Genomic DNA, 19,680 nt, shown 5'->3' on the forward strand with positions numbered 1-19,680 from the left:
TCCTCGCTCCCCACACCTGTAGGGCTTTCACACCTCCACCTGGCTCAGATTCTCATGCCGTACGGAATCTAACCCTCTTTCCTTTCTGTATAATTACTCTTTCCTTGGTTGGGGACGTGGGCTCGATGGTGGCCGCCAGTCATGGCTGATTTGAGTCTACAAATGTCAGGACTGCGAGCGAACCGATTGGTTCCAGGGATATCTTTCTTGGGTCGTGGAATAAAGAAATTGGATTGTCTAGTGTGTTTGGCGCACGAGACCACGAATAACGGTACCTAGAGAAGTTCATGGAATGTATATTGCATTGCGTTTGTAGAAGGTTGGGAATAGACGAATATCCTAGCCACAGTCCAGCTGCGCTCCTGGCAGCCAAAGAGAACGAGAGGTGGTAAGAACTCGAGGAGTCCCTGGGAAAGTTGTTCCGATTATTGGAATCAAGGGCTATAATTCGCGAATCCGGGGCTTAGAGGTTCATCTCCATCTTTGATTCAATGGTAAGGCTGATTGCTTAAGTTTGAATTCTTCAAATAGGCTCAGAAAGTTCTACTGGGCCGATATTGTATGAACGCGATGAAACATTCTCATACTAGGAATAAGCGATATGTCCGTATATATAACTGTAAAGTTTTGCATCCAATGCCCACCCGTCCGTTTGACCAGTTAAACTTCAGATCTCAATACACTACCCTATATTTAGATTACATCTGTCTAGCTATTGACTGCTTTCGAAACGATTGCTCAGTACCCTAGACTTGTTAGGTCTGAAAAGGAATGATTAAATGTGTTTTTAGGTATAAAGAGCCTACCTGAGGCCCTAGTAGAATTCTTTGCTCTTGTTATTTTCGCCCTTTTCCAGTGCTATTCGCCTTGTCCCCTTGTGTCCAGTAAAAATATATCAGGGGTTAGTTATTATTGCCTTGAATCCCAAAAGAGAACGAGCATCCTTATTCGCACAAACGCAGTATGTACAGTTACTTATTGTAGCTGTTTATTTCCTTTGCATGCTATGGTGTGGGTGGTAACCAATAGTCTTAGGGGATATGGATTTATGAAAGGTCACTGTTTTGATTGCGAATACTAGAGTAGTGGGCATCTCGAGATCTATTCAATTCGATGTTTGTGCTCAAAAATGTCTCCGGAGGACTCAACATCCCGGAGTAACTCGCTTGGTCATCCGGATGTAATAGGACGTTTCGATAAGTGTGAGTATTAAATTCAACAATCATCTGATCGCTCCCCTAATAAGCTGAGGCTATATAGCTATATTTAAGCTCGAAAATGGTCATTTACGCTGCCCTAATTATATTAGAGCATGAGACATCTGCGGGTGCTAGTAATCCAATCTCGAAGCTATACACACAGAAGCCAAGATTTTTCTTTTCAACGTTACCTCTGAATCTCTGGTCTAGAATGCGGCATTTCTACGTGAGCAGCACTGTATTAAAAGCATGAGGTATAGACTTGTACCCGAGTTTACTGGTTGTCCGAAGCCGTCCTAATATCTACATTGATGTACTACCTACTAGTCTAATTCATCTAGAGCAGGATAAAAACCATAAAAGCCTGCCTGAGGCTCCAGTAGAAAAATTTATTCTTTTTGCTCTCTTCTTTCAACATTATCACCCGTTTCTTTCACTCTAGTCCCACCGAAATGTATCTGATCTCGCTTATCATTCATTGTCTTATACGTATCGTCCCTGGCAGATAGTCAAGGCGTACTCAGGGCTCCTGATCTCTCAAAACCCCCTGATCCGAAGGAATTGGCAGAGCGCTTGCACCTTCAGTGCGATATTTCCAATCCTGGATGGGTTATTGACAACCGAATGGCAACGTGCGACAAGCCCACTGGCACCGGTAGTAATAAATGCAGCAACAGACACAGAAACATATGTAGGAACAGATACTGAAACAGATGCACGATCCGGCACACATGCTCTACACCGTCCTGGAAAACGACTAGAGTTACCAAACCCGCTCCTAACCGCGGTGTGCCAAGTTCCTGGGACTGGAGAATACCGCAATACAACTCTGCCTTTGGGACACTGTATTGGCTGGAGCGCGGAAGGTGGGGAGCTCTTAATCGGAGAGGAATAGTATATGTATAGGCCTTTTCTTATAGCTCTACGAAAGAGCTGATAGTCCGAGTGGGAACGGATTTCGCAAAGGTGGATGTTACTCATGCTGGTACCGGTTGCATACTAGTGAAATCGACTGTTGGTGCAAGAATGTGCCCGAGAAGGATTTGGTCACGGTTGCTCCTGAGCGTGATATAAGGCTGAGTACTAGGATCTTCGGGGTATGTAAGTATTTCCGAATGAGTCTGGGATTGCTTCTGCTTCTTTACTGACTTGGCATGGTATAGTTGGAGTGATAACGGTTGATGAGCGTGGTCATCTACGCTGCTATGGCTCCGTGGGAAGCTGAAAGGGCGCGTGTATTCGGTCTGCGATGATTGTTTGTTGATTTTCGATTTACTTTCAGGAAAGCCCACTGTGGTGCTATTAGTTAGCCGATCTGAAGCTAGAAACAGGGGCTGACCCAGATACCAGAACCTGCTCTTATGTCCGATATAGCCCCGGATACACTTAAACTTACAGCCCACTAAGTTTATTATTAGACTCGAGGCTAACCTATGTTCATTTATAAGTATATTGGCGGTGTTTATGTTATATGGTAGGAAACTTATGTACGTTGAGTAGCTGCTAAATACTATTATGTGTTTGAGCAATTGCAATTTGCTTCTCCTTTAGTTAGGGTGTTTAGGGCTCGAGTTCACTATAAGGAACAGCTGGGTCATGTGTCGATTGCAGTATTCTAGTAGACACTAGACCCTGCTAGATTACATGATAGTACTGAGATGTTTGTAAGATACTGACAGTTGAATAGATTGTTATAGGTTACTTGGGACCTGTTACACCCAGTGAGAGCGCTTACTAGGTACTCCATGTAGGGCTCAAGAATACACAAGATATGTATAACCATGAGTATACATTGAAATAGGTCCTAACTACAAGGTGGGATTAACATCTCGCCCCGGCCAGGTGGTTCTCTTTGTTCGTTTTACATCCATGTATTGACTTCCTAATTGCATATTCATCCCACTATAATGCCTAATCTTCTTCAATCTCTCCTTCTTCACTACCTGAATGAACGGCCTTCTCCTCCTTCTTTGCTTCCTCTACAGCCGGGGTGCGTTCGCGACGGTCCTTATCGCGCTTGGCACCTCCACTGCGCTCTCGCTCACGACTGTCACGGCGATAGCGTTTAGCAGACCGACTGGCAACGCTTTCTGTGTCGCTATCGCGCCTGCGCCGACGGTCATTGCTGACGGTGCTTCGAGTGTCAGCACCGTAGTCAAGCTCATCTCGATTGCCCCGTGGATCTCCGCGAGTGCGATACAGCCTTTCACGCTCTTCTTCCCGATCGCGGCGTTCGCGGTCATAGTGGCTGAGGGAACGAGTGCTTCGTTCCCGATCCCAATCACGGTCACGCTCGCGGTAGCGCTCTCTATCGCGGTCCCTGTCTCGATCACGTTCCTCTCGTCTCTCTCGCACTGGCGAAAGCCCACTGGCTTTCCGGTAAGAACGCTCCCGGTCGGCCTGGGCTTTACGCCGATCAGCTTCGTAGGCATCGGGCTCAGGAGTACGGCTATGACGGCTGGAAGCTCCTCTGCGCTCACCTCTGTAGCTACGATGATCACGGTCACTGCGGTCATAATGATCGCGCCGGCTACCACGATCTCGGTCACGGTCCCGATCAGCATCCTCTTCTTTTTCTTTCAGGCGGCGAATGACCTTGTCAAAGGCAGCTTGTCGAAGTTCGTCCGATTCGATGGCCTTATACTCCTCATATTTTTCTACTCTCGGACGCACTTGATCCCAAGTATCTGTTGGCCGGATAGGGGGCTCTAGGCGTTTCATCCGTGAGCGCAAGGCATCGATCGCACGGCGCTGATGACGGTCGGCTGCATGCTTCTCCTCTTCAGTCCTTCGGATAGCCTTATCTTGAATGCGCTGGAAGAGAAGTTGAAGAATTTCTTGATCAAGATTTGCTGTGCGACGATCAGCAAGGACAACGTTATGAAATTCCTCAAAGGTAGTCTTGGGCGTAACCTCGAAACGTTTGTCCTACGGAAAGGTGTTAGCAGGCAAATGAACTAACAGGTTATTCAACACTTACATCAAGGACATCCAAAACATCATTACGCGGGCCCCGAAGTGACCGCTCTTCTTCCTCGACCACATCCCAGAAAAGGTCTAGGGGAGATGACCCCGAGTTGCCCAAGATTCCAAGGTAGCGTGGGTCTTCTTTGATCAATGGGTAGATGTTCATGAATTTGCTGCCGGCCTTAATCTTGCCCTGGGACCTCAGTTCTTTCAATAGTTCAATGAACTGCTCACGAGCGTGGCGCTCTTTTCTTGCCTTGGCAGCTTTCTGTTGTTGGCGCGCATCATTGAATGTCCGCTCAAGAGCCTTAATATGGTTCTCAAAGGCAGTCAAAAAGTCAGACTTGCTGAGGGATTTGAACTTATCGTCACTTTGAACTTGGTCATTTGACTGAATAATGGCCTGTGCTTCAGACCAACGTGTGTACGGCTCGAGATCGAGCGACTTCAGTATGTTGACCAGCTCATCCATTGCAGCTTTACGCTTGACGGATTCCTGTTCGGCGTGCTCCTTCTTGAGCTCGAGGACATACTCGTCGAAGAGTTGACGCCTCTCACTTTCATCGTCTGTAGACCTGAAGATGGTCTCACCTTCAATGATCGGCCGGATGGTCTTCCAGCGACTGTAATGCTTAATTTCAGGATGGCGCTTCAGCATGGTATTGAAATCTGCTCTAAGCTTAGCGAATCTTTCTTTCGCCCGATCCTTTTCCTGCATGCGAACCTCGACCGCATATTTTTCAAAGGCTGCCTTGCGGTCTCTAGGATCTTTCAGAGCACGGTATTGAGGATCCTTAATCGTCGCGCGTATAGTCTGTTCCCAAGTCCAGTCTGGTTGTATATTATGGCGTTTAAGCATCTTCATGAACGCACTTTCCGCCTCTTCGAGCGAGCCGTATTCTGGCTCCGCAGGTGTTCCCAGCATAGAAGCAGCCGCGAGTCCATTAGCATCAACCGAGCCATATCCACCACGCCTATCGCCATATCCTCGGTCGTAGTCTTCGCGTTCACGCTGCTGTGGATAAGAGGAAAACGAGCTGACTCCGCCTGCGACAAATGTCGGAGCCCTATGCGCGTATATCAGTATAAAGAAGCGGGGAAAATAATTTCTGAGCGCAGAAGACTTACGCTGCGGGTGGAGGTTGGGCTGCTTGGGCTTGCGCCAAGGCGTTTTTATAGACATCTGGTATCTCCCAAGTGCTTTGCTTGGTCTCCGTATTGTACCAATACTTTCGGCCACCCTCAGTAGTATATTCTTTCCATGGTTGATTCGCCAAAGCTCGCTACAGGAAGAGAGGAAATTAGTAAATATAGACAGAGCTTATGGCGGAAACCGTACCTCGACGGGAGTCATCAACTCGACAGGCTTAGCCCATTGCGTGGCTTTTGTCTGAACATTGTAATAGTATACCCTCCCTTCAGCATTTCGAGCCTCCTGCCAAAGAGGAGGCGCCCCTGGGCCATTCATTGGATTCATCGTGGTTGCGGGAACGTCCTTGAGGAACAAGTGCTGTCGCTCAGTTGGGACACGCGGAGCTTCGAAAAAGAAGCCGTCGATTCATGGAGAGTGTTTGCACTGTTTGCATATGCACCCCCATACGCCGAGCATCATCTCCGCCAACTCTCGAAACTCTTTCCCAAATTAAATGCTCATTGACGGGAATACATTGGGTAGTAAGCCCTCAACTTTTTGTTTTTTTACATGCCACTTGTTACCGCTAAGTGATAATTGAGTATGCGATAGTTCTTCTCACAATGCCGAGTCTCGAAGTCCCTGGGGAGTTTCTGAGACATTCTGTGCTAGATACAGTTGTCCCGCATGCTTCAGATATAGATCTCGAGGCAGCGCTGACGTCTGCCTTGGAAGGGGGAGCAGATGATATATCGTCTGTTCTATCTTTCATACCTCAACGCTCACTCCTATTCTTCGGTACGCAAATACCTGGTGTCCTAATCGAGCTGTCTCTTAAACTCATAGATAGTATGAAACAGATGAGTTCTGCACCGCCCGCATCGTCCTGAGACTCTCCAATTGCTCGCAGGCGAGCCTGAAACACCATCTTCAACACCTTGAAGTGAAGCTCGATGTTTTCGCCATTGACCCAGCTGAAACAGTCGCCGAAAACCCAACGCCTACTAGAGACCTTATTTTTTCAGGGGTTGTGGATAGAGACGAAGAACCGCTGGTCGTGGTAAATGAATTTGAAGGAGAGGCAGGAAGTGGTAATCACGTCTACGTGATATGGGGAATTGAAGCATTTCTAAGTAAGGGTCGCCGTGTCCAGGTTCTACTAGGCTTTTCACTAACCGTGCCAGAACGCCCTCGCATACGCATTCAGCACCCTTCGCTTCTTTTCATTGCATCCGTTAGCCTTAACCCATCTGAGGGTCGACAACGAGAGTCCCGTGACGATGATTATCTTCCTTCATTGATCCCTGCGTCTACAAATATCCTTCAACCCCTGTCGTCGGATAAAGCCTTTCCTCAGAAGGATCCTTTCCTGCCAGCGTCTAGACTTCTGCGGGTCGTGCCGGCGCAGTACAGCGAAGACCCTATTTATAACGTCCAGCAACAGTCAGGTCATCCGATACGCGTTGTACCAGCAGCTAGTGCAAGGATACGATACTCTCGATTGAATTCTTACTCTGGACGCCCAACAACTGTAGCGAGCCTTGATTTTGAGGTGACACCATTCCTCAATTGCGATGTCGTTTTCGAAACGGCAGAACTTCAGATGTCGGATGGCACAATAGAAACCCTTTCTGAAGCGCCCGGATTGGTTCCGCCCATAACGTGCCGTCCACGGGATGATATCACCTTGATATATAAATTGACGCCAGAATATGGACCAGATCCTAATCCCTCAACAACCGTGATGGTTAGCATCTTAGACATCCGTTTGGAGGCTGTTATTAAACTATCAGACAATTGCAACCCGCGGATTTTGATGCAATGGAGGACGAACGTGGATTTTTCTATAGCCCTCAACCCTACCTTTGGTGGACCCAGTCAGGCTTTGCAACGGAACAATCGCCCGGCTAGCCTCCCTATGACACCGAGTCAATCCAACGTCGTGGGAGGGACGCCACCCAGCAGAAGCTCCTTCCGAGAAAGGGCCTATTCTGTAGCGGATATGGGAGTGACAGTGTCATTTTCTGGTCCTGCTAACGTGGTCGTCGGCAAACCATTTTCTTGGAATGTTTTCATCGTCAATCGGTCAACAACTCCTCGTAAATTCGCATTGATTGCTATTCCACGACGGAAGCGAGCCGATCCCAGAAGTCACGTAGCCCGGCCATCTTCTTCATCACTCACCAGTCGGCAGGAGGACCAAGTTGCCGAAGCAGTGACCGATGATAATATCGTTCATGCTATGCAGAAGAGTGTGGCAGGGCAAGAGGCCGAACTGGTCTGTTTGAGCACGGATCTTCGAGTCGGGTAAGTCTTCCCTAGTCTCGCAATTGATCTACTTATAGATGGCCTAACTCGATGTGTTTGGGGAAGTCCACTTCTACCCGGGACTTGTTTTGCGACCGAATTAAAACTACTTCCATTGACAGTGGGGGCACTCCATCTCGAAGCCGTGCGTCTTGTGGAGGTGAACACGAATGAGACGACCGACATCAAAGATCTACCGGATATTCTATCCTTCGACAGGAGAAGAATACCACCTCAGAACACGAATTAGAGTACAGTACAATACAGTACATACAGTACATAGTGTTATATGCTATCTCTATGGAATACAGTAATGCCTGTAAATTAGACTTGCGTGTGATTTTGATCAGCGGCGACTAATTGTGAAGCGAAGAACGTACTCTGTGCTCCAATTGTCCTATTAATAAAAGGAAAGTGCTTTACTTGGACAGGGTAGTAAATCCTACAAGTCTATGATGCAACGGCAGAAAAGTAGAAAGAGAAGAGAGAAAAGGCGGCGGGGCAAGGCGGACACAATGAATGGGCAGCTGATCATGAGTGGGATTGGATCTACGCGCCCCCGTCAGATTATATTACGGCAGCCTTACGGCCTCTGACAATCCCGAAACCCCCTTCACAGTTCAACTTCCATCCCCAGCTGGACAGGGTGATCGACCTTTATCGCTGGTTATTTAGTGGAGTACTCTTCCTCTGACGTCGGCACATATTTTATTTTATTTTATTATCACAAGGGGCGAGCGCTGCGGGCTTTTCGTTCAACTTGCCCATTTTTGTCCTTGATCTCTCCTTTGCGTCATACTGGCTGGATCCCGCCGAGAATCTTCCTTTTGCCTTCGACCTTCTTCTACTCTGGTTATCTATTAATTAGTTTTCGCCCTCACTTATCTTCACCATGTTCTGCACAGCGCGTCGAAGAATTTTGGATGGGCTCAACAGGAGGTACATCTACGGTCGTTTGGTAAGTGATAGAACACTCTTTGTCTCTCTACCCCCAATTACGATACCGATAGACACTCCACTCCTTATCCCTACTCTGCATAAGTACTAATGATGGTCCTCGATCGACTTTCTGTATAGCCCTTACTCCACAGCATTATTTTCCTCATCGAAATGGCGGTTGCGATGCGGTTGGCGGCCAAATTTAACTCCTACTATGCGGAGAAGCCGGGTAAGGCTCTACTTGTTAGTATCTAGTGCGGCAAAGGATGACTAACGAATCTGGCCTTGATAGTATTGACTACTATGGTCACCAATGCGGTAAATATCGCCCACTGCCCACATATTTTGCAAATGAACACGGCTAACATTGAATGCCACAGGTCCTTGGTGGAGTCGCGGATACCGTCGCACAACTGATCACCGCGTTTAAATCTCGGCCAAGCCGACGAGATTTTGATACTGGTGATCTAATCTCAATCGAGATCCATGACCTTGACAAGGAGAAACCGCCAGCCCTTGGGGAGCTAGGCCATGCGAGACACTTGCCTCCGCCTTTCGATTTTGAGCGACTGACCCGTTTCATGTCATATGGTTTCTTCATGGCGCCGATCCAGTTCCAATGGTTTGGATTTTTGTCACGGACATTCCCTCTTACTAAGAAGAATCCAACCATCCCGGCCTTGAAACGGGTTGCTGTGGATCAATTCATCTTCGCGCCTTTCGGTAAGGGCATCTACAGACTGCAGGATACAAATAGGATTCTAACGGAGTAAACAGGTCTGGTGTGCTTCTTCACCTTCATGACACTGGCTGAAGGTGGAGGCCGAAGAGCCTTGACTCGCAAATTTCAGGACGTCTATCTGCCTACCCTCAAGGCTAATTTCGTCCTCTGGCCAGCTGTGCAGATTCTGAACTTCCGCGTCGTCCCAATTCAATTCCAAATTGTAAGTTTCGCTTGTTAAAACAAGAAGAATATGTAATGAAGCACACAATGCTAACCTGAGTATTTTGAAGCCTTTTGTATCCTCAATTGGTATCGCTTGGACTGCATACTTGTCTCTGACCAATTCTACGGAGGAGGACTGATTGCTTCGCCTGTGTTAATGACAGTATTGTTTTTGGGGTGGATTTCGGACTCGTCAGTCATTTCATATTCGTCGTTCTTTGACTTTCTTTTGTGTCACTAGAGTGTTTCGGGGCGTTGTGTATTATCGTTGGGATTCTGCTATCTTATTGTTGGTGTCCAGGTCTTTTCCCTTTTCGGTGGGGACGGTTTAAAAGAAGTCAATTGCACACTGCTCGTTTGTTTCACCCAGATCATTTCAACAAGGTGGAAAAACAACTAGGTACGCGGTTGTTTCTCCGAGCTTTTGTCATATGATTCCCTTAGTTGGCGTCTAGGTGGTGTAATCTTATCGACCAAAACTATAGATGATTCTTTCTGCTTCCATCAGAAGTCTTGGTAGGTAAGTTAAAGAGTGGGGATGGATTGACCCCTCCACGAGAATGGCAACACGATAGTATATCATTCCATTATATGAAGCAAAGGGATTTACATTAGCTTGATCCGAGGCTATCGAGAATACATATATCAGCGGTCCCCGGACCCTTCCGTCATCGTTGACATCAGTCCCGCAACAGTCCGATGCGTCTCACCGGTGGCCCCACCAAACAAGACCAAACAATGTTTCCTCTACCCCGCCGCTGAACCGATTCTATCAGGAGACTGGCGTTCACCGTGAAACGTATTTAGTATTTCCAAACATCCCTTAGCTCATTTTAAAAGGTACTCAATCCCCCCTCTCTTCCTTGCTCTGACCCTACCACGCTGACCATCACTGGCCGAAGTTTGATAGTACATCGTCCACAATGTCTCTCTCCAACAAGCTTGCTATCACTGACGTCGACCTCAAGGACAAGCGTGTCCTGATCCGGGTATGCCCAATTCTCACCTGGCAATTAATCAATCACATGCGGGGTTCAGCCAATGCTAATGCTTCCATCACGAATAGGTCGACTTCAACGTGCCTCTCGACGCGGACAAGAAGATCACCAACAACCAGCGTATCGTCGGTGCTCTGCCTACCATCAAGTATGCTGTCGAGAATGGTGCCAAGGCTGTTATCCTTATGTCTCACCTCGGCCGTCCCGATGGCAAGGTCAACCCTAAGTACAGTCTGAAACCTGTTGTCCCTGAACTGGAGAAGCTGCTCGGCAAGAGCGTCATCTTCACCGAGGACTGCGTCGGCAAGGAGGTCGAGGAGACCGTTAACAAGGCCTCCGGTGGCCAGGTTATCCTCCTTGAGAACCTACGCTTCCACGCCGAAGAGGAGGGCAGCTCCAAGGACGCCGAAGGCAAGAAGGTCAAGGCTGACAAGGAGAAGGTTGCCGAGTTCCGCAAGGGATTGACTGCCCTGGGTGACATCTATATCAGTAAGCCCTCATGTGCATCTCCGGTTGACGGCTTAAAACCGATGCTAACCTCTATTTCTTAGACGACGCTTTCGGAACTGCCCACCGTGGCCACAGCTCCATGGTCGGTGTCGACCTCCCCCAGAAGGCCTCTGGCTTCCTTGTGAAGAAAGAGCTTGAGTACTTCGCCAAGGCTTTGGAGAGCCCACAGCGCCCCTTCCTCGCCATTCTGGGAGGCGCCAAGGTGTCTGATAAGATCCAGCTCATCGACAACCTGCTGCCCAAGGTCAACAGCCTGATCATCACCGGTGCCATGGCTTTCACCTTCAAGAAGACCCTCAAGAACGTCAAGATTGGCAACAGCTTGTTCGATGAGGCTGGTAGCAAGATCGTCGGCGAGATTGTTGAGAAGGCCAAGAAGAACAACGTTGAGATTGTTCTGCCAGTTGACTACGTCACTGCTGACAAGTTTGCCGCTGACGCGAAGGTTGGCTATGCCACCGATGCTGAAGGTATCCCTGACGGCTACATGGGTCTGGATGTCGGCGAGAAGAGTGTTGAGCTTTACAAGAAGACCATCGCCGAGGCTAAGACCATCCTCTGGAACGGTCCTCCTGGTGTCTTTGAGATGGAGCCCTTCGCCAATGCTACCAAGAAGACTCTTGACGCCGCTGTTGCCGCTGCCCAGTCGGGCTCCATTGTCATTATCGGCGGTGGAGACACCGCTACCGTTGCCGCTAAATATGGTGTTGAAGATAAGCTCAGCCACGTCTCCACCGGTGGTGGCGCTTCCTTGGAGCTTCTGGAGGGCAAGGAGCTCCCTGGTGTCGCTGCTCTGTCAAGTAAGTAAGCAAAACGCAAATAATGTGTTGGAAGGGGGAAAGCGCTGGCTTTGTGCCCTTAGTGCCTTCTCGCCTATGAGAGACGTTTCACTTTCATAAATATAATGTACACGAGACAAATTAATCTAAAATTAGCAATTTTTTTATTATTCTCCTTCTCTTTAATGAGCGGTTCTGATGACAAGAGTACAATGACATAGTGATGGGCCCGAAGCTGTGATTGTCCTAGTCACTCGAATGGAACGCCGGAAGATGATTTAGCATGAACGTTGAATTCGTTTCACGACTAGATCGTAGGTACTTATAGAATACGTGAAGAGAAACGCATATTCAAGCTGCCGCCTCCTGGGGTCTGTCGGCTTGCTATCAAGCATCCCGTTATAGGCTGCCTCCTCAACAGCACATCCTTAACCCCCCAACACAGCGCAGTTGTTCAATGGAGACCCAAGATGAAGTCTTCAAACACCGAGATCTAGCTTAGCCCCCTGCGAGGTTATACGTGTTTCATCTTGATAAAATTGTAATTCCACGGTCAATTCATTCATTGAGCTGTTATTCATCTCGCGAACCGATACCATGCCACCCTGCAAACTAACGGGATGCTTCGACCTTCTTCAGTTCCTCCCTGCAGTTCAAACGAATCAGATTAGCATCATGTCTCAGAATAGTACGAACAGCCACCAATAGCACTCAGCATCTAGCAAAAGCTAGGACTGGGCCCAGTATGGCACGAACGGAGAACCCAAACGCACTTCAACTGCTTCGAGAATTCCTCGGCGGCATCATCATCATCCCAGCTCTCCTCCCACAGGTGAACATTAGCGCCGTTTGCTGATCCGGACGCTTGCTCGGTTTCTTCTTGTGGCCAATCTGCAGACAGAACCCGTCGGTCAGCGAAACTCTTATCTCACGAAGCAATCGAAGCTTCCAGTAACGTTAATTCCCGCCGCTGGTCTTCTTGCTTGTCACCGGGCGGAAATCCACTGATTCTGTCTGACCTTCAACGGGAAAATCCTCGAATTCGTCGTCCTCCTCCAATACGGTGGGCTTCTGCTGCTGGGAAGCTTCGGGCTTATCTTGGGATGGCGTTGAGTTCGACATGGTGGGTGGGGGTGGGCGAACAATGTGTTCGGGTTCGAGGGATGGGCGGTATACCAGAGATGTTCTAGATTGCGGATATTCAAGAACCACTCAAGAAGGTCGAGAGAGAGAAGAAACCGGCGCGGGGAGGAGTAAAACGGGGGTTGATAATTGGAGTTGATGGAAAGTTGTTGAAGCGCGGAGAGTTGGTCGCTGACCTGTGGAAAGCCAAGACCAAACGATTAAGGCAAACCCCCACCGGGACTAGTAATTAATTCACTCTGATTTCACCGTTTTTGAGGCTCTCGGGATTACCGGAGAACTTGTGTGCCTCTTTCTTGTTTCTTTCTTTCTTTCTTTCTTTCTTTCTTTCATTTTCTTTTTTACCTTCCTCTGTAAATATAAATGTACCTATAGTAAAAGATTTAATCAATAGCAATGATTAAAACAAAGACTTTATTGGTAATGATCAACCTAAAGAATTCACCGCAGAGGTTCACGGGCATTACTAACTGGCTAGAAATGAGAATGAGCTCGTTTATTAACTGGGCTATTTAATAGTAGTACATGACGAGTAGTTCTTTGGCAAGCGGAGGTCATTGTCCTTTACCGTTTATCGCAAGGCCGATTGCTCCGCCTCGCCGCCATAGTGGACCACGGTACTTGTCCATTTATTCTACTTATCGCGGCTCTTGTGACCCTTCTTTTCCTTTTCTTACTTATTATCCCGATTTTCCACCCTTCCTTTTGTTGCATGGTTATGTTCCCGAAATCCCTCCACATTCCTGGTCCATATCTGATGGGAGAGTCTATCTTCTTCCCATTTCATCTACTTTCTTTCGGGGTGTAGTCCCCTCCGGCTTGCGCTCTGACACCTGAGCAAAACTAATCCCCACTTCGATATAGCGTTTGTCGTTCTTCGTATCCATTTGTGACGGTCTGCGCGCGACCTGCACCTTTCACCATGCTCAAAGTAGGCTCGTGGTTATATGGCAAAAAGGCCGGCGTCAATGCCTCGACGCAATCTTTGGACTCGTTGGTTGAATTGCGGGATCGTGAGTGTTACTTAGCCATCATCTCCGTGTGATATACGTGCAAGACGTACTGATTTGTGTCTCCTCGGATGTGAAGTTGAGGATGCTATGCGGGGTATGTGCATCGTACCTACCAGCTGTAGTCCAGTCAAGAGACATACTGACACCATACTGAAACAGCTGCAACTCTTATCTTGAACGATGACGTTGACGGAGCCGAAGATGGTTTGTCGGAAGGAATCTCGTCTTTTCACAATGTGTGTATATCCATGGTTTGAGGGGCCAACGTCACTACCCTTGAAATCGCCCGCGGGTCTTCGGATTGCGTTTACTTACAATCTCTTTTCTTCACGTATAGCTTGGTCGAGGAGTTGTTGCTTTTATTCGGGCGACACTGGGGTTTGAACAGGAGATTATGCGCCAAGGTTCGTGGATTTCTTGGTCTCTCGGCACGAACTAGGGTTATCACTAACCCCCCGGCAGCATCGGAACGACTGAATACGGCCGAAACCAGTGCAGCTAGTGATCAGAGCAGGGCTCAGCACAACTCCCATGCCCCCAATAGTTATCACTCAGCGATATATTCGCCGGGCACCGAGTTCGCGCTCTGCCAGGCAATGGCACAACTCATGAGTGCTGTTGTAGGCGTGCTCAATGAAAGTCTTACGGAAAGTATCAAAGGCTTTTATAAAATGAGGAAGGCGTATTTAGCGCTGGACAACATCCTGAAAATGGAGCAAGCATTCATGCAAACGAAAAATTCTGGTGATACGTCTCCAGCAGACCAGGGAGAAGCTCCCAAGCCCCTCCCTACCGCTAATGTTGAGGCTAAGGGATTATCGCAAAGGCTATCTGACCTAAGTGTCTCCCAGGAAAGCAGTGTATCTGAGAGCTCAGCAGATCCCAGTCCTGCGGATATGCTTAGCCATGATCCCGATTCGGATATTTTTAAGAACCAAATCGATGTCTTCGTGCATTCTGGGTCCAACTTTTGCTTTGGAATTCTTCTTGTTGTTATATCCATGGTCCCTCCAGCCTTTAGCAAGCTTCTGAGCATCATTGGGTTCTACGGAGACAAAGAGAGGGGCTTGAGGATGCTATGGCAAGCTAGTAAGTTCCACAACTTAATCGGGGCACTTGCCGCTTTTGCGATACTCGGTTACTACAATGGGTTTGTTCGTTATTGCGATATCATGCCAGACCCCGTTCCTGGAGAACAGGGCGATGTGCAAGGTTATCCTCAGAAGAGACTCGAAGCCCTATTAGCGCTGATGAGGCAGCGGTTTCCCAAAAGCCAACTCTGGCTGCTCGAAGAGTCTAGGATGGAAGGAGCAAACAAAAATCTGGAGAGATCCCTGGAACTTCTATGCGGTAATGAGAAAAGCCCGCTCAAGCAGGTCGAAGCCTTGCGTGTGTTTGAGCGAAGCTTGAATGCGATGTATTTGCATAGGTACGAATTGTGTGCGGAGTCATTCCTGGAGGTCTGTACTCTCTTTGAGACACAACATTTGCGCTCAACTACTGACTAGTGTTTAGTGTGTCGAATTGAACTCCTGGTCTCGCTCATTATATTATTATATTGCAGGGGCGTCGCATCTCTCACTATACCGAAGCACTATCGTATCGGACCCTAAACAGGCAGAGGAACACGCACTAAAGGCTACTGAATACTTCCGAACGGCGCCACCATTGGCCGGAAAGAAGCGGTTCATGGCACGGCAGTTGCCTTTCGACGTCTTCGTGGCTCGAAAAATCGCCAAGTGGGAGGCCCGCGCGAAGGAGTGGGGCGTGAGCCTTGTGGACGCCGTTGGTGTTGATCCCATCGAAGAGATGATCTTCTTCTGGAACGGACATAGCCGGATGACGCAAGAAGAGCTCGAAGAATCAATGCAGAAGCTCGCCTGGTCTGAAAGTGATGAAAATAAGACTTGGTCTCGAGAAGGCCCCGAAGAGAAGACAATCTTACAGCTTCTGCGGGCTGCGGTCTTGCGCGCGATGCGTAAACATGAGGAGGCCAGAAACCTGCTCAAAGACTCTGTCCTTAACCATGACAAGGTGCTATTCACGGGTCATCTCAAGGACAACTGGATTCATCCCGTGGCTCATTTCGAGATGGCGGCTAACCTCTGGATGGAACGCCCGAATTATATCGCCGCTAACGATGCTCCCGCTACCGAGGTGTTTAAGGTGGCCAGCGGCGAGGAAGCCACACAGCTTGAAAGGCAGAAGGTGCGGGAATGCAAGGAATACCTTGAGAAAGCTGCCAGGTGGGAGAGCTACGAGCTTGACGCTCGTATTGGTCTGAAAGTGACCGCTGCCATGGAGGCAGTGCGCAAGTGGGAGAATACACACTCTACTTCTACCAACTGATGATTTGATGTATTACGATCATGTAAATGTATCTGCACGAATATGTCTGCAAGATATATGATGGGTAAAAATATAGGAATAGAGGGACCGCGATCGCTTTTCGGGCATTAGGTGGACGTTCAACTTGGTCTGACCGTCTCTTGAGACATGGTTTAATTTAAAGACTAGATATGACTTTCAAACCCCTTTCCTTTAGAACAAAGAATAAATACTCAAATACATAAAAATCAGTTCTTCCTTTGTGAGAATTACTTTTACTCTTTATTTTCCAACGTCACAGACAAGTTGACAACAGGGTCCTTCTATCTCCTGGTAACATTGGCCCTCACGTGACCGTATGTACATATTTATCCGTTTTAGCGCCACCAACACGCTCTCGGAGAAGATTCCCCAAAGTAGTTCGGAAGGCTTGGCGAATGATATGGTTGCAGACACTTCTTTGCCATATGCAAGTTTGTTCTATTCTTTCACCGACTGGATATATCATGACCAGCTACTGGACTGTTACTCACGGTGAATGATCCTCCCGACGGGCTTTAGCCGATATATACCCCCACTAGTACCGGCGAATGAAGGTGTTGTCGGACGTCCGATTGCTTTGTCTCGGAGTTAATGGCTTCGGCTAAGACGGCTCGTCGCCGTTGAAGAGCTTTTTATACTTCTGGTTCCTGTCAAAAATTGTTCGGATTGTCTAGACTTTTGGACTCTATTCCGTGTTAGTGACGTCTAGATTTACAGTCCTCTCACCTTAATTCTTTTTTGTGCCAATCTGGATTTACAGTTGTCCTCTCTATTCTTTAGAGCGACGGAGTTTAGGAACCCTGCAGCAGATTTTTCTTGGCAGCCTACGTCATATTGTTGGATGAAGTCATGGCAAGAGACGAAGAACGCTCTTCCTCTCACTCTTCACTCGACGACGATGACAGCATCTCTCTAGAGCAACAGCAAGCCAACTACGATGATCCACCAAATAGGATCCTGGAGAAGCAGAGCACTGCGGCTTCGGCCTATTCAGCTTTTGAGCAACGTGCGCAGTCGGTAGTCTCAAGAATTCGCAGTCGAGAACCTGGCCAGACTGCGCGCTTTACACATCCTCTGACGCATACCAAAACCTCAACCGATGTGATCGTGGATTTTGATGGGCCCGATGACCCATATCGGCCGCTCAATTGGAGTTTCCGGAAAAAGGCCATAACCACCGTATTATACGGGTTGACAACAATGGGTTTGTAGATCATCCTATGTCCATGTAGCTGTGTGAGAGCTAACCATATTTAAACCTCAGGTGCGACATGGGCCAGTTCGATGTATGATCCATTACCTTCATCTATGCTGCTGCGGTAATATCCTGACACAAAGACAGTTATTCCACAGGCACGAGACAAGTTGATGCGGAATTCGGGGTCGGCGAGGAAGTTGGTACTCTTGGTACAGCATTGCTCTTGTTTGGGTTTGGTAAGCTATAATGCTGTATCTCGCCGATTTGCAAGGATACTTGGCTAACGCCACTTTAGGGCTGGGGCCGCTTGTGTGGGCACCTTTATCTGAAGTTTATGGGCGTAAACCCGCTGTTTTAGCACCGTATTTCGTTGCCGCTGTCTTCTCGTTTGGCACCGCTACCGCCAAAGATTTGCAAACAGTCATGATAACCCGGTTCTTCGCCGGGTTCTTTGGTTCTGCACCTGTCACCAATACCGGCGGTGTTCTTAGTGATATCTGGACAGCGGAACAGCGAGGAGCGGCTATTGTTGGTTATGCTATGGCCGTGGTTGGAGGACCGGTGCTCGGGCCTATCGTCGGTGGTGCAATTGTCCAGAGCTATCTAGGTTGGAGATGGACTGAATATGTCAGTACTACCCTCTCTTTCTATCGTCACTGAAACACGCTAATATCCTCTACCTCCAGATCACCGGGATTATGATGATGTTCTTCCTCACAATGGACGTCCTATTCCTAGACGAGACCTACCCTCCCGTATTGCTAGTCTACAAGGCCCAACGACTCCGTTTCGACAGCGGCAACTGGGCCCTCCACGCGCGCCACGAAGAATGGGACGTTACTTTCAAAGAACTCGGCAACAAGTACCTCATCCGCCCCTTCCAACTCCTAACAACACCCATCTGCTTTCTAGTAGCCCTCTACGCCTCCTTCGTCTACGGCATCCTGTACCTCAGTCTCGCATCCTTCCCCGTCGAATTCCAAGAAGTCCGCGGCTGGAACCAAGTCGTCGGCGCACTCCCCTTCCTAGGCTACCTAGTCGGCATCCTCTTTGGCGCAGCCGTCAACCTGCTCAATCAAAAATTCTACATCAAACGTTTCAAAGCAAACAACAATTTCCCGGTTCCCGAAGCCCGCCTTCCACCCATGATGATCGGCTCCGTCCTCTTCGCGGCAGGCATGTTCGTCTTCGGCTGGACCGGCCAACCACATGTCCACTGGATCGGCCCTATAATAGGCGCCGTGATGATGGGCTTCGGTTTCTTCACCATCTTCCAAGCTGCCCTCAATTACCTCATCGACACCTTCCAGACGGTCTCTGCTAGCGCCGTGGCGGCTAATACTTTCCTGCGGAGTGTCTTTGCCGGCTGTTTTCCGCTCTTTGCTAGTATCATGTTTCGCAGGATGGGTGTACCATGGGCGGCGAGTGTACTTGGTTTTGTGTCTATTGCACTAATACCTATACCGTATCTGTTTTACATCTTCGGCAAGCGTATTAGAGCTAGAGGGGAGTGGTCTCGGGCTTCGGTTTATGGATAATAAGTTTTCTTTGGAATTTTTCCCACCTTTTTTGGGTGGGTACTAATTGGACGATTAGATCTATGTTTTGACGATGTCATGTTTGGAAAACTTGCGCTGAGTGACTCTGGGTTCATGCTACATATACCCTTTGACGAAGCATTGGATGAAAAGTTATCCTTTTTTATCATTTAAATCTTCTTACTTTTCATTTTGCTTCTTACTAATAGATACTAGAGCTGTTATTCGAGATGCCAGCATTTACTTGTCTGGGTATGAGTAGATATGACCGCGTTGTTTTAATCATTCTATAATCTAACAAATAAAATAGTAACATAATAATATAACCTCAAAACGAAAGTATACACAATAAGTGAATAGATATAAACAGATCAGCTTTCAAAATATGCAAGAAAAGAAAATGGTTCAGTCGGACGAGGTTATATCAATAAATAGAAAGCCAATAGATCCAATGAAGGAAAGGAACGGAAATTAAAATGGAAGCATGTGCAAGACTAAGTGATAACAATCAATATGGGCAGAATGAGAGGGGGCCTCAGTTTTCTTACCATTTGGAATTTTGTTGGGTAACTTTTGCTTTTGTTTGTTTTCACAAAGAAAGGAAAGAAAGAAAAAGGAGGGTAGATGACATCCTGCAACAA

General features: G+C 48.0%; 8 protein-coding genes across 8 annotated transcripts; 5 read left to right on the forward strand and 3 right to left on the reverse strand.

The window, feature by feature from the left end:
• Positions 1–2,144: 2,144 nt before the first annotated feature.
• On the reverse strand, positions 2,145–2,448 carry BDW43DRAFT_259939 (uncharacterized protein). The gene is made up of 2 exons (XM_032040148.1): positions 2,349–2,448; positions 2,145–2,289 (listed from the first exon to the last, which is right to left on the reverse strand). The coding sequence occupies exons 1-2, from the start codon at positions 2,392–2,394 to the stop codon at positions 2,177–2,179; spliced, it is 159 nt and encodes a 52-aa protein (XP_031905687.1). The 5' UTR covers positions 2,395–2,448; the 3' UTR covers positions 2,145–2,176.
• A 571-nt stretch (positions 2,449–3,019) lies between these two features.
• BDW43DRAFT_259941 (snoRNA-splicing protein PRP40) lies at positions 3,020–5,761 on the reverse strand. Its single transcript, XM_032040149.1, has 4 exons — positions 5,506–5,761; positions 5,295–5,449; positions 4,180–5,233; positions 3,020–4,127 (listed from the first exon to the last, which is right to left on the reverse strand). Exons 1-4 carry the CDS (start codon positions 5,641–5,643, stop codon positions 3,111–3,113), a joined length of 2,364 nt encoding a protein of 787 aa, XP_031905688.1. The 5' UTR covers positions 5,644–5,761; the 3' UTR covers positions 3,020–3,110.
• Positions 5,762–5,768: 7 nt separating this feature from the next.
• On the forward strand, positions 5,769–8,046 carry BDW43DRAFT_259942 (TRAPP trafficking subunit Trs65 domain-containing protein). Its single transcript, XM_032040150.1, has 4 exons — positions 5,769–6,096; positions 6,159–6,431; positions 6,483–7,605; positions 7,672–8,046. Exons 1-4 carry the CDS (start codon positions 5,922–5,924, stop codon positions 7,853–7,855), a joined length of 1,755 nt encoding a protein of 584 aa, XP_031905689.1. The 5' UTR covers positions 5,769–5,921; the 3' UTR covers positions 7,856–8,046.
• Positions 8,047–8,715: 669 nt separating this feature from the next.
• On the forward strand, positions 8,716–9,630 carry BDW43DRAFT_305750 (Mpv17/PMP22 family protein; the record flags this gene model as incomplete). The annotated part of the gene is made up of 5 exons (XM_032045864.1): positions 8,716–8,773; positions 8,837–8,862; positions 8,925–9,267; positions 9,322–9,488; positions 9,559–9,630. 5 exons carry the CDS (start codon positions 8,716–8,718, stop codon positions 9,628–9,630), a joined length of 666 nt encoding a protein of 221 aa, XP_031905690.1.
• A 507-nt stretch (positions 9,631–10,137) lies between these two features.
• On the forward strand, positions 10,138–12,270 carry pgkA (phosphoglycerate kinase pgkA). The gene is made up of 4 exons (XM_032050403.1): positions 10,138–10,330; positions 10,393–10,479; positions 10,557–10,977; positions 11,040–12,270. The coding sequence occupies exons 2-4, from the start codon at positions 10,414–10,416 to the stop codon at positions 11,804–11,806; spliced, it is 1,254 nt and encodes a 417-aa protein (XP_031905691.1). The 5' UTR covers positions 10,138–10,330; positions 10,393–10,413; the 3' UTR covers positions 11,807–12,270.
• Positions 12,271–12,495: 225 nt separating this feature from the next.
• BDW43DRAFT_305752 (proteasome regulatory particle lid subunit SEM1) lies at positions 12,496–12,899 on the reverse strand (the record flags this gene model as incomplete). Its single annotated transcript, XM_032045865.1, has 2 exons — positions 12,496–12,668; positions 12,797–12,899. The coding sequence occupies 2 exons, from the start codon at positions 12,897–12,899 to the stop codon at positions 12,496–12,498; spliced, it is 276 nt and encodes a 91-aa protein (XP_031905692.1).
• Positions 12,900–13,842: 943 nt separating this feature from the next.
• Positions 13,843–16,282, forward strand: BDW43DRAFT_296256 (TTC39/IML2 family protein; the record flags this gene model as incomplete). Its single annotated transcript, XM_032044179.1, has 7 exons — positions 13,843–13,933; positions 14,010–14,027; positions 14,093–14,169; positions 14,271–14,337; positions 14,396–15,022; positions 15,113–15,393; positions 15,449–16,282. 7 exons carry the CDS (start codon positions 13,843–13,845, stop codon positions 16,280–16,282), a joined length of 1,995 nt encoding a protein of 664 aa, XP_031905693.1.
• Positions 16,283–16,933: 651 nt separating this feature from the next.
• On the forward strand, positions 16,934–19,308 carry BDW43DRAFT_69957 (MFS transporter). The gene is made up of 6 exons (XM_032050404.1): positions 16,934–16,997; positions 17,084–17,507; positions 17,568–17,589; positions 17,646–17,737; positions 17,797–18,128; positions 18,188–19,308. The coding sequence occupies exons 2-6, from the start codon at positions 17,153–17,155 to the stop codon at positions 19,037–19,039; spliced, it is 1,653 nt and encodes a 550-aa protein (XP_031905694.1). The 5' UTR covers positions 16,934–16,997; positions 17,084–17,152; the 3' UTR covers positions 19,040–19,308.
• The last annotated feature ends 372 nt before the right edge of the window (positions 19,309–19,680 follow it).

Source organism: Aspergillus alliaceus (genome assembly GCF_009176365.1).
Source record: "Aspergillus alliaceus strain CBS 536.65 unplaced genomic scaffold BDW43scaffold_2, whole genome shotgun sequence".
NCBI classification, from domain to species: domain Eukaryota; kingdom Fungi; phylum Ascomycota; class Eurotiomycetes; order Eurotiales; family Aspergillaceae; genus Aspergillus; species Aspergillus alliaceus.